The 13,324-nt window shown below is 31.9% G+C and overlaps 1 protein-coding gene across 7 annotated transcripts in view; it reads left to right on the top strand.

Annotated features, from left to right (window-relative positions):
- The window catches only part of SNTG1 (syntrophin gamma 1), an 867,628-nt gene that overhangs the window by 639,699 nt on the left and 214,605 nt on the right, over nt 1-13,324 (top strand). For all 7 annotated transcript variants that reach the window (XR_011421293.1, XM_023648630.2, XM_023648636.2 and 4 more), the window contains 2 exons: nt 6,982-7,084; nt 11,949-12,031. Coding sequence is in view for 6 of the 7 variants with exons in the window: in XM_023648630.2 (XP_023504398.2) it covers nt 6,982-7,084; nt 11,949-12,031 (186 nt within the window). In the remaining variant the exon portion in view is untranslated. The remainder of the gene's footprint in view (nt 1-6,981; nt 7,085-11,948; nt 12,032-13,324) is intronic.

The following is a 13,324-nucleotide window of genomic DNA, read 5'->3' as shown; positions in this document are numbered from 1 at the left end:
TACCCTTCCAAAACTATTTATTGAAAACTTTTTATGGGCCAGGTGCCATGCTAGTCTCTTTTAATACATCTGTGAACAAAATATAGCTTGCTGGCCTTGCATAGCACACATTTTCATGGGGAAGAGACAGATAATAGCACATTAGACATAATGTGTCAGCACAGTACGGGGTAAGTTAGAAGGTGCTAACAGGCATGGAAAATGACAGGTAAAGCAGGTAAACAAGGACAGAGGTATGTGGAGAGGTATAATTTTAAGTAGGTTCATGAAGGTAGGACTCTTGAGATGATTTTTGTGCAGAGTAGATGGATGCAAGGATGTTAGCCATGCAAATATTTAGGGAAAGGCTGTGCTAGGCTCAAGGAACAGCCAGGCACTTTCAAGAAATATCATGAGTTTTTCTTCTATTCCTATCTTTTTAGAGTTTTTATTAGGAATTTCAGCTTAATTTGACCAAATATCCTTTCAGAATCTCTAATAGAGAGAAAAAAATCTATCGTCTATCTATCTGTCATCTATCTATCTATCATCTATCTATTAATAGATAGATAATGTATCTACATTTAACTTGTTAGTAAATTAATTACGTTAGTAATAACGTCTTGCTGTTTATCCAGGTTTGCTGTTTTGAAATAAAGCCTAGTTGGTCATAGTACAATTTCATTTGTAACTCATTGTATTTTATATGCTAATAGTGTATTTAGAATTGTTGCATCTATGTTCATAGTAATAAAGTTCTCTTCTTTCTTTTCTTCATAATATTTATGTCAGCCTTTCTTATTAATATTCATTTTAGTTTGATTTAATAACAGGAATTGAGGAGGTTTGAATAATTTTATGCTGGAATAATTTCTTCTTTAAGAATTAGATAAAAATTAGTTTTGAATCCATCTGTTCCAGATGCCTTTTTTCAAGGAAAACTTTTATCAATTTTAAAATTTAATCTGCTTAATATAACATAAACTAGTCAATTGGCTACATAACAATTAAAAATTATAGTTTGAACCATTGAGCAAATCATCTTGGAATTAAACAAGTGCTGAAATAGCATTTCTGTAGCCGTGTGAACTAGCTAACAATATATTCTATTGTGGCGTTAAAGTTCAACTTCTCTGGGAAGTGACTTTTCACTCACTTTTATTACATAGAATCTTGTTTTAATGGGGTCTTTGAAAGTGATAAAATTAGTTTTAGTCATAGATTTAAATCTTTCAGTAAAATTCGGTCAAAGATTTCAACATTTTTGCCTCACTATAGTAAATAGTTCTTTTTCACATCGAAATTCATTGGCATATTATCATTATTATATCCTGATTATGCTGGGATTTATTGTTCAGTCAAATTTCATTTTTAATTGCACTATTTATGAAAATCCAAAATTTCTGAATACTTGAACACTATTTTAGGCTGGAACTTTATGAATTAAAATATATTAAAATTTTAGTAGTTCTTTTTTAACATATAACCAAGTATACCTTTTTACGGAGGTTTCATTTTAAAATAACATAAAATTTAGACTAGAAATGCCTACAGAATGGCTCCCATTGAACATCTTTATATTTATGGAGTGTTTTACACAAATTAAAATGCAGGAAAGATGATGAAATAAAAGAATCTGTGAACTGCATCCTCAGGATCCTCAGGAATGTCACATTACCCTTCTTGTGCCATTATGTCCACAATATCCTAATCCCCATTCCTCACTCCATCTATCCCTAGGTTTTCCACTTCTGTTCTGTATCCCTTTGTGGTAGTAATTCAAGGTGAGAGATGATATTTCTAAATTATCCCAAATTCATTTCTTAATTTGCATTGACTTCTCCAAATTCTGCATTATATTTGATTTCTCACAGATGATTCACCCACTGCTTCCAATGGTGATGTGATATGATTTTCCTAGGTACAGTTCTATATGCTATTTTTCAGTTGTATAATTTCTACTGTTACAGTTGATTATCCACTCAACAGTGCCAGGTCTTATGAATATTATAGACTCCTTCTTTGATCAAGCATTTCTCTCTTAAGAAGGCCCTGAACACTGGCAGCCACTATGACTCATGTGTACTTTGTAGATGTGGTTGTATACACCTATACTCAAACCACAGAAAGTGTGGGATGCTCCCTCACCCTGCCACTCTGCAGATTTATCTGTAAAACCTGCATGTGAAAATAGATACACAATGGCCAGAAGACTCTTATCCCATTTAGGAGAGCCTTTAAATTACAGTTTCATCTCAAATTCTTACCCTATAATACATGTAACAAGTTAAGTTATTTTTTTCTCAGAATGTACAAGTCAATGAATAAAAAATGATTTGATTATTCAGTATGTACAAGTAATCACTAACCTAACATGAATAGTAAAGCATGTTATAGTGTCTAGTGTTAGCCTAGTTGTTTTGTCTGTAAAGCAACTTGTTTAAAATCGTTCCTCAAACTCTTCCTTTTCAGCCAGAAGTCAGGAGATAAGGGAATGATTTACTTCACTTAACAGCATTTCAAGCCCAATGCTAATGTGAAATTCTGGTAATTGTTTTCCATCATTGTCATCAGTGAGCAGCAATACTTATCTTCCTCTCTTGAGATCTACATCTTATTTGGTCGTTTCGACATCATGCTAGGCTAGTAACTATAATCCATGCAAGCTGTCTCACTGCTCTTGTTGCCACTGAAGATATGTGTGTGTGTGTATATGTGTATGTATGTGTGTGTGTGTGTGTGTATCTTTCCTGATGTGTGCTTAAGGTACGTCCATGCAAAGCAAAAGCCCTCTTTTCATCAAGTAAAAACAATTCCAAAAGTTGGAATGGGGGAGATGGATGAATAGGCAGAGCACAGAGGAATTTTAGGGCAGTGAAACTACTCTTTATGTGACTGTGACAGTAGATACATGTCATTCTACGTTTGTCCAAACCCATAGAATGTACAACACCAAGAGTGAACTCTAATGTAAACTAGGGACTTTGAGTAATAATGATGTATCAGTGTTGTGTCATCAATTTTAACACAGGTATCACTCTGGTGGGAGTTGTTGACAAAGGGAGAGGCTAAAAATGTGTGGGGTCAGGGAGTCTAATGGAAATCTCTGTACTTTCCCCATAATTTTGCTGTGAACCTAAAAATGCCCTACAAAGATAATGTCGTTAAAAACTACAAATATAAAACAGGGGCTGGCCCCTTGGCTGAGTGGTTAAGTTTGTGTGCTCCACTTTGGCGGTCCAGGGTTTCCCCAGTTCAGATCCTGGGCTCGGACATGGCACTGCTGTTCAGGCCCTGCTGAGTCAGTGTCCTACATAGCACAAACTGAGGCACTCACAACTGGAATATACAACTAAGCACTGGGGGTCTTTGGGAAGAAGAAGAAGAAAAGAAGAAAAAAAGAAGATTGGCAACAGTTGTTAGCTAGGTGCTAATCTTTTTAAAAAAATAATAGTAGTAATCCCCAGCTATAAGCATTCTTGACTTCATACACCAAAGCAGTGATGGATGGCTAATTCTTCTTTAGAATCTCCTGTAAGATAGAGTGGCTTCCAAGGGGAAGGAGGAAAGAGTAAAGAACACAAAATGATTTTATGAAGTTTCCCCTTTTACGGATAAATGGAACTTAAGAACACTCAGTTCATGAACTGAGTTGCTAGGTTTGTCGTGGTTTAATAGAATAAACCTATAAGTATCTAAGTTATTTCCATTTCTCTTTTCTATTCTTATTGATTGCCATCATTTTCCAACTTCTCCCTTTTCTCATATACTCACCCAAGGCAATATGAGAGAATAACAGTGCTAATACATTATCTGATTGAAATGCATTACATTTGATTTGCACCATAAAATGGAATTAAAATGAAAAAGACAACTAGATTTCTTGGTGCAGATTTCTGATTTTGCAGGAAGATGACATTCATCATTATTCGTGACATACGACATGCATTTTCAAATCTGACAGTATCAGGCTGACGAAATATGCATTTAAAGCACAAAAGGAAGCCCCCCCAAAATTTAAAACATATTATCTCAATCCACTTCATTGAAAATATGAATATTCCTGCATTAATTAAGAAGTGTGTTTATGTCAAGGACTTGAAATTGTGATGCCCAGAAAGATACTCATAATCGACTTTTTATTAAAAACAAAACAAAATTCTCTATCTAGGGTGAAATTTTATAATATTTAAAAAGTTTTTATTTTTCTAAATTACTTGTGAACAAAATTTCAAGACTGAAGTATAAATGTAAAACTTTAAAAGAAAAGCAGTTGCCCTTTGCCTTTTCTGTGGCACTCATATTTAACTTATACATGTCTAATTTATTCTCATATTTACACTTAAGAAGCTCGTACTGTTATTTGTTTATTATTATCTATTGTACACTTACTATAGAATATGAGTCTTAAGATATTGCGTTACACTGCCCCATATATTTCACTGCCTCACAAACTCCCAATACAGTTACATAATAATAGTTATATCCATATTAAATGTCAATGTGAAACATAAGCCAAGTTCATACTAAGTCAAAAGCTGAGTGAAAAAACAAATTTGTTCTGTGCATGAGATTGTCTTGAATCTGTAGAAAAGTAGCAAAGAATTGATATCTTCACAGTATTATGTCTAGCAATCCATAACATAGCATGTCCTTCCATTTGTTTAAAAATTCGTTATGTTTGTTATTAAATCTAAACCAATTGATTTTTATATATTAACTTTGTATCTATGTTATTCCATACTAAACTTCCTTAATAGCTCACCTGGTAATGTCTGATATAATAATGTCTATAGGTTCTCAAGGATTTTCTATGTTCAAAGTCATGTGAACTCTGAATAATGACAGTTTCATTTCTTCTTTCAATTCTTATGCATTTTGTTAGCTCTTTTCTTGACTCATTGCAGTAAGACATGAATAAAGATTAAGGAAAAATAGAGATAATGGATGGTTTTGCCTCATTTCTTATCTCAGAGGGAAATGTTTCAATAATTCACCATTAACTATGATGCTTCTTAAATGTTTTTTGTGTAGACTCGTTATAATATGAAGGATACTCCTATGCATACTCAATTTTATATGAGTTTTTATCAAATGGATTTTATCAAATGTCCCTTTGCCTCTATTGAAATGATTATATAATTTCCTTCATTTTTAAACTTTTTTGCTACTTTTAATGTGATGAAATATATTGACTTGTGTGTGTATGTTTGTATATTTGCTATTGTTCAGGTTGGGTTAATTTTATTGTTCTGTCCTCAAGTTTACAGATTCTATTTTTGTCATCCTCATTTTATTATTCAGCCAGTCCAGGAAGTTTTTAAATTTATGTTAGTGCATTTTTCAGTTCTATAATTTTCACTTGGTTCTTTTTCATAATTAACATTTCTTTGCCGAGATTTTGTAATCTTTCATTTGGTTCAAGAGGATTTGTCATTTCTTGTTGAAATATTTCTATTAGGGTGGCTTTATATCCTTGTCAGATAATTCCAGTATATGATTCATCTAGTTACTGTTAGTTGATTACCTTTTGTCATTCAAATTGTGGTTTTCCTGGTTCTTGGTGTGACATGTTATTTTATTGTATCCTGGACATTTTGCTTATTATGTTAAGAGAGTCTAGCTCTTATTCATGATGTTTTTTTTTTTTTTTCTTTTTAGCACAAATTCACTGCTATCACACAGGTTCTAGTCTAATTTTGTGGGCTGTGGTTCCATTGACAATATCATTTTTAAAGTCTATCTGGTACTACTGGTCTCATTGATTTACCTTGTGTCACTAGAGCTCCACTGTTCCCTACTGGTGCTGTTTGAGGAGGTGAAAGGAGCTTCCCCAGGGTGGGCGACCTGGTGCCACTAAGTGGATAGAGGGATGCTTTATCCAGCAGTGGGTAGATAATTCCTCCGATGGGTAGAAGTATTTAAGACATCTCACCTCTGTACTAATCCTCCAATCCTGGGGGACCTAATGAGTTCTTCTTTCTTCTTTATACCTTTCAGAGTTCAGTTAGGTTGTCTCTTGCATTTTCTTCAGTGTTACAGTTGTACTTACTGGGTGAATCAGAGAGAAATGAATCTATGCCATCTTGTTGGGACCAGAAGTCATTCTATTTGGCCTTGATAGACAATTCCTTAATGAATTGAGGTTGAACATGTTTTCTATATGTTTGAAAACAAGTTATGTTTCCATATCTATTAACTGCTTATTTACTAATTATTCTTAATTCTCCTCTTAGTTTATGTGAGATTTTAAAATTCTAAATATACTTATATCTTTTCCAGGTATGTTTCTGTAAATAATTCCTCAGCTTCTTGCACTTTGTTTAATATTGCTTACATCTGTCTTGATATAATTTTTGTTGAAATTGACAGTATTTTAACTGGCAGAACTAGACATGGTAATGCTATGATTTGGAAAGCGTTGAGAGTTATTGATAAAAACAGTCATCATCATTACTCCAAGTTTTAGGGGAATGGAAAAGAAAATATGCAATGATATACTAGGAAAATAATATATAATTTTTGCAGAAGAGTTTGAGTGAATTGGGGCAATTTTCTTTGACTTGAATTGGCTCTCTGGTCAACATCTGCAGGGTCATTTATTCTTATATCTCCAAGTGGTGCATAATAGAGGCTCAATAAATGTTTATTAAATTAATAAATTCAGTGGCTTCAGCACTACACCTTTCTGTATGCTTCATGATCCCTCATATTGCCAAATATAGAGCATATACTCATGAGAACCTCAATAAATGCGAATGGAAGGTGATGACATTGTGAGTGAACAGGGACCATACAATGGTGGGAAGAAGAACAACGTTGATGGTTGTATTTCTGCAATGTTAGATAATTTATGCCCTCTATCTCTCATAAAATGTTTCTAACCACTAGGGAAAAAAGAGAAGTGGAAAAGACAACCAATCGTATCAAGGTTTTACAATCATATAAAAAATTTCATGAACATACTGATAATGGTTCCATTTTTATTCTGTTTTAATTTAGGTTCAGGTTCTTCGAAATGCTGGAGAAGAAGTTACCCTAACAGTGTCATTTTTAAAAAGAGCACCTGCTTTCCTCAAACTCCCACTGAATGAAGATTGTACATGTAAGCATTTATGAAGAATAGATAAAATGCTCACATCATCATATTTACTTTCTAAACAATTATTTCCTGACAGTAATTGGTAATTTCTTTTTAAAGTTGAAGTTTCTGTCTAAATACAAAGACTTTTATACCACAAAACATTCTATTAACCCTTCTGCAGAGGAAATAGATATTATTTTTCATAACGTATTCACTACATTTACAACTATTTTCTAACCTATAATTGGAGGCATATATTTATTTTAAAAATGAATATCATATCAAATATATACATTTTGTATCTCTATTAAATTTCATTCATAACATTTGATGACATATCTTCTCTAACTGGAAAATGATATACTTTTATTTGGCTGCTGAACTTGCTAAGCAAGCACGTGCACTTAAGTTGTCCCAATGAGAACAAAGAGATTGAAGGAAGCACCAGTCTATGTGGAAATGTAATAATTTTGACAAGAGCTGCTTAAAAATTTCTGTATTATTTGTATATTTTGAAATTAAATGTACATTATCTAATTGTTAAAAAGTAAAAGAAGAATATTTTTGTTTGTTTGTTTTTCTTTTCTTTTTATTTTTGAGGAAGATTAGCTCTGAGCTAACATCTGCCACCAATCCTCCTCTTTTTGTTGAGGAAGATTGGCCCTGAGCACGGCTTGATAAGCAGTGCATAAGTCTGTATTCAGGATCCAAACTGTCGAACCCCGGGCCACTGAAGCAGAACATGCAAACTTAACCTCTGCACCACCAGGCCAGCCCCGAAAGAAGCATATTTTTTAACAAGTACAATTTTCATGCAATGCAAATTAAATGCACACACAGTTGTATTGTTTCTGACTAATGCACATGTTTGCTTAATCCACACTCCTTTATATCACAGAATGCTTCCCCTGTGCCTCTTCCCAAGAAATAGCCTAGAAATAGAAACAACCATTGATTTCATTTCTTATCATTATATATTATTTTTGCTTCTTATAGAACTTTTTAGAAGAGTCATACTGTATTTATTCTATTATGTTGGCTTCTTTCATTATGAACTAGCACTTATGTTATATATTTCAGTAGTTGTTCATTTATATTGCTGTTATATTCCATCATATGAACATAGTATAGTTTTTTAATGCCTCATCTTATTGATAGATAAAAGATCTGTTTTCAGTATTTTGCTATTATAAATAAAGCTACTATGAACATTCTTGGGCGAGGCTTTTGGAAGTCTTACAATTTTATGTCACTGCTATAACTACTTAGGAATGGAATTGCTAAGTCACAGGATAAATGTTTAATTAACTTGTTAACAAATTGCCAAAGGTATTTCTAAGGTAGACATATATTTTAAAGACCTCTTGCCATCCACTCCAGCAATGTAAGAGAGTTCTGGTTGCTCTCCATTCATTCCAATATTTAATGGTCAAAGATTTTTTTCAGCCATTCCATTGAGTGTGTAGTGGTATCTTATTGTAGTTTTAATTTGCATTTCCCTAAAGACTAAGGATGATTAGCTCTTTATTATGTGCAGTTTGCATATCTTATTGGCAATTTGTATATCTTATTTGATAATGTGTCTTCTCAAATTTTGCCCATTTTTCTATTGGTATATCTTTACATTCTCACACTGCAGGAGTTTAAAAATTTATTCTGTATATAAGCCTTTTGTCAGTTATATGTGTTAGAAACACTTTCTCTCAGTTGATGGATATCTATATTTTTTACTAAAGGTGTCTTAGATTTGCAGAAGTTTTTAATTTTGATAAGGTCTAATTTACCACTTTGCTGTTGTTCTTATTATATATGGTTATTGCTTTTTGTATCTTCTCTAAGAAATATTTGTCTACTCCAATGTTGCACAGAGATTTCCTTACATTTTTCCTAGAAGATTTATGGCATTGGTTTTATGTTTAAATTTATAATCCATCTTATATTAATTAATTTTTTTGTGTCTGAGGTAGGAATCAAAAATCAAGGAATCACTTTATTTCCATTAATTTATGTGTCTATTGTTTCACCAAAAGCATAGTGTTGGTTACTGTAGAATTATAATGCCTCTAAAAAGTCACCTAGGACCGATTCTCCAACTTTGCAACTTTTCAAGATTGTTTGGTTATTCTAGGTTCTTTTCATTACTGCATACATTTTAGAAATAGCATGTCAATTTCTATTAAAAAAAGTATTATTATTTTGAATTGGATTAAAGTGAATTTATAGGCAATGTGGAGAATTAACATTTTAATGACTTTGTCTTTCAATCTATGAACATTATATAAATTTCCATTTATTTATGTTTTAATTTTTCTCAGTAACATTTTTGTGTTTTCAGTGGGAAAGTCTTGCATATTTTTCGTTAAATTTTTTTTCAGCATTTTGTTTTTTCTATGCTATTGTAAACGACATTTTAAAAATTTCATTGTTATCTGTTGCTAGACAATGATAGAAATACAATTTATTTTTATATATGACATATTCTGCAACACAACTTAATTTTATTATCTATCCTAGTAGGATTTTATGTACCTTCTTTAAGTTTTTCTACATATACAATTATGTCATCTGAAAATAAAAAGTTTTGCTTCTTCCTTTCCAGTGTGTATTTCTTTAGTTCCTTTTTCTTATCTGTCACAATGGCTAGGACCTTTAGTAAAATTTTGAATGAAGTATCAAGAGCAGACATTCTTCTGTTGCTTAAGATATTAGGAGAGAAATTTTCAGTCTTTTACCACTAAGTAAGATATCAGCTATAAGTGTTAACTGCTGCCCTTTATTAGATTGAGGAAGTGCCCTGCCGTTCCTAGGTTACTGACAGTTTTTCTTTTGCTTTTTTTTAAATATGAGTTGATGTGTAATTGTCTCAAGTATTTTTTCCCACATCCATTGAAGAATTATATATGTTTTTGCTTTTTTATTTTGTTGATATGGTGAATTTTTAAAAATTGATTTTGAATGCGAAATCGAGCTTGGATTCCTTGGACAAACCCACATGGTCATGAAGTATTATGTTTTTTTATTTATTGCTGGTTCCAATTTGCTAATGTATTGCTGAGGCTTTTTTACAATCTATGTTCATGAGGGATATCCATATGTACTTTTCTTTTCTTGCAGTGTGTTAGTGAGATTTTGATATTAGAGTTTTTATGTCTTCATGTAAGTAGTGAAGTGGTAATTCGTCCTCTATTTCCAGAAAGATTTTAATGATGATAGCACCTTTTTCTTCAGTGATTGAATAAATTCACCAGAGAAGCAATCTGAGCCTAGAAATATAATTTTTATCTTGATGAATTAATCTCTTGAATGGATGTAGAAGTTTTTTGATATTCTCTTTTCTTCTTTTGTAAGTTTTGGTAAAATTTTTTTCAAGGTTTTTTTCCATTTCAACTAAGTGGTCAATTTATTTTCATGAAGTTATCTATCATTTCTTTTTATTATTCTTTTTAATATCTGTTGGCTTGCAGTACTGCCACCTCCTTTATTCCTAATATTAGTAACTTGCATTTTCTCACTCTTACTAAATCACTTTGCTACGGGTTTTATTAATCTTTCCAAATAACTCATTTTTGTCCTCTTTAATTTTGTCTATTTTTTTTTCAATCTCACTGTTTTCCACTTTTATTTTTATTATTTTCTGTCTTCTATTTACTTTGTTTTAATTTGCTCTTCCATTTCTAACTTAAGATGAAATCATAGTTCATTAACTTTATATCTGTTTTCTTTTTCATGTATATATTTAAATCTTTAAATTTCATTCAATGGATGCTGTCACAGAATTTGACATGTTATGTCTTTATTTTATTTATTTAAAAATAAATATGTTTTAAAGTAACATGTGTTTGCCTTAAAAATAGCATCTCATAAGACCGAAATGCAGATAAACATCAAAAGTAGCTAATACAAAGTATACAATCCTTATGATGTAAAGAATGCAAAAACTATATCCATTTTATATATGTTTTGCTAGTATAGCAAAACAGCCTATTATTCCCTTCTTAGCATCAGGAAAATTACGGAAGTTTAAAGTAATAAAAGAGGAGAGAAAAATCATTTATTTTTTGAGTACATGGGTTAATATGTTAGGAATATTTCCTATGACCTCTAATATTCAAATATAAGTATAATAGTTCAAATAAAAATTGAGACTCAATTACACTAATAGCTCATAATTGTCAACATTAACAACTCCAAAAAAAGTAACCTTTTCAGAAAAAGTAATGAATCAGAAATCGAAAAATATATATTATAATCCTGACTGTAAAGATTACTAAATTGTGAAATTTTAGAAAATCACAAATCTTTAAGAAATGCATTACTCATCTTTAAAAAATAGATATTAATGGATTTCTTGTGAGGATGTAATATGAAGTTTTTTAGTTGTAGTTTCACAAAATTAGATAATGTCAATGAGGGTTTTTCCAATTATAGTACATAGCAAGAGCACTTATAAAGACAGAGCACATGCAAATCATTTTGCATCGTGGAAAATTATGGTACCTAAAGATAAGATTTACCAGTAGGTTGTAACACAACATTAAATAGAATTTTGGAGACAAACAAAATCCTACACTACTCTAAGTATGGTTCATAAGTGTAGGCCACTTTGTATAATGAAATGAAAAAATGTTTTTTATAAGATTGTGTGTTTTCATTAATTAGGACTTAATTTTATGAAACCAGAGGTAAATATTTGTAGGTCTCTTTTAGGGCCTCACTTTAGTCACTTAGTTTACGTGTAAAACTCTGGCTTTGATGTAAGTGAAATAAAAATTCCTTTTACTACCTAACTGACTTGATGTATACTGAAATATAGAATGTAGATTGTATTGGTCTAGAATCTTCTGGCATTCTAACCAGTGTGGTATTGTGATTTTGTCTCCTGTAGGTGCGCCAAGTGACCAGAGCAGCGGGACATCTTCTCCTCTGTGTGACAGTGGCTTACATCTCAACTACCATCCCAATAATACAGTAAGATGACCATAGTTAAAACTAATTAAGAGATCAAAAAAAACCCAAGAAAAAAATACATAATTACAGTTTGCAAAAACTGCTATTGAATCTGGTTTTACTGATAGATTTGAAATGCTTGGTTGCTTCATCACTTAAGTATTATGATAAGCAAGGAAGTGAAAAATAAGCAGTTTAGTTATTTTTTTTAAAGTCATTTTCCTCCTTTCAGGTCTGTGTTTAGCTCTTTGTAAGAAATAGAGACTTTTAACTTCATGAGGTCACGCATAACATCATTAATTATTTTGCAACATTGCATATTATATGTAACTTTATGTTCTAAATGATTTGAGATGATTTTTATTTTGCAAATATTTAACTAAAAGTAGCTGTTAGTGTGCCAGTTGTTAGGATTTCTTAGCAATCTTCATGTACACTGGGGAATTAGCACAAAGTAAGAAAATCTAACCTACACGTTGTTAAAATGTAATGACCGTTAAACTATGCATATATTTAATAATTGATAAAATTGGCATGTTTGTTTTATATACATTTTATAAAATGTTATTTTTTATTTTCATTTGTATTTTCGAGTAAACAGGTTTTTTTCTTTCATAAATATTCTTGAAAGTCCTTGCATTTCACCCTTTATAACATTCACGCATTCTATAGACTGAACACTTCTCTCTGGCCATAAGTCTAACAGTTATCCCTCGTGCTCACCGACATGAAGAGTAGCAGAGCTGACTTTAACTGGAATTTTATTCTTCTATTCCATCTATCAGGATATATAAGACATACAGGTGCTTCTTCTGATGTGTATGATTCATTCTCCATTTGAAATCCCTGACCTAATTGTGACATTTTACTTCAAACTACTCCTTGTGAACGTCATCGGGCTTGAGTGGCCTTCACTGTACCTAACTATACCAGTAGTGTTCCTCAGCTCAGAGCCTTAGGTCCCCAATTCTTTTATATCTATTATTGGTGGGGTTATTTTGCTCCTGAAGAAGAACCCTTGGCAAGACCAAAGGTTATCTCTACGTGTGTAAACCAGCCACATCTGGGTGTATTTCATCTGACCTTCTCTTTTGTTTTTGTTGCCAGAGAAATAATTGTCACACTATAGATATTTAAAATGCTGATCTTTAGAAGGTGGCAAGATCTGAGTGACTTAAATATTGATTTCCTAATGAGAAAATAAATGAATATATACATTCCATGCTCCCATCAGTTCCCTTCTCAATTCTACAGATTTCTTACAATCTCCAGCCAAGTCTTTACCTTGTAGTAATTGCTTTCCTCATCTTCTTC

The sequence above is a fragment of the Equus caballus genome, chromosome 9, assembly GCF_041296265.1.
Source record: "Equus caballus isolate H_3958 breed thoroughbred chromosome 9, TB-T2T, whole genome shotgun sequence".
NCBI classification, from domain to species: domain Eukaryota; kingdom Metazoa; phylum Chordata; class Mammalia; order Perissodactyla; family Equidae; genus Equus; species Equus caballus.
This window is presented reverse-complemented; position numbering and strand designations above follow the sequence as displayed.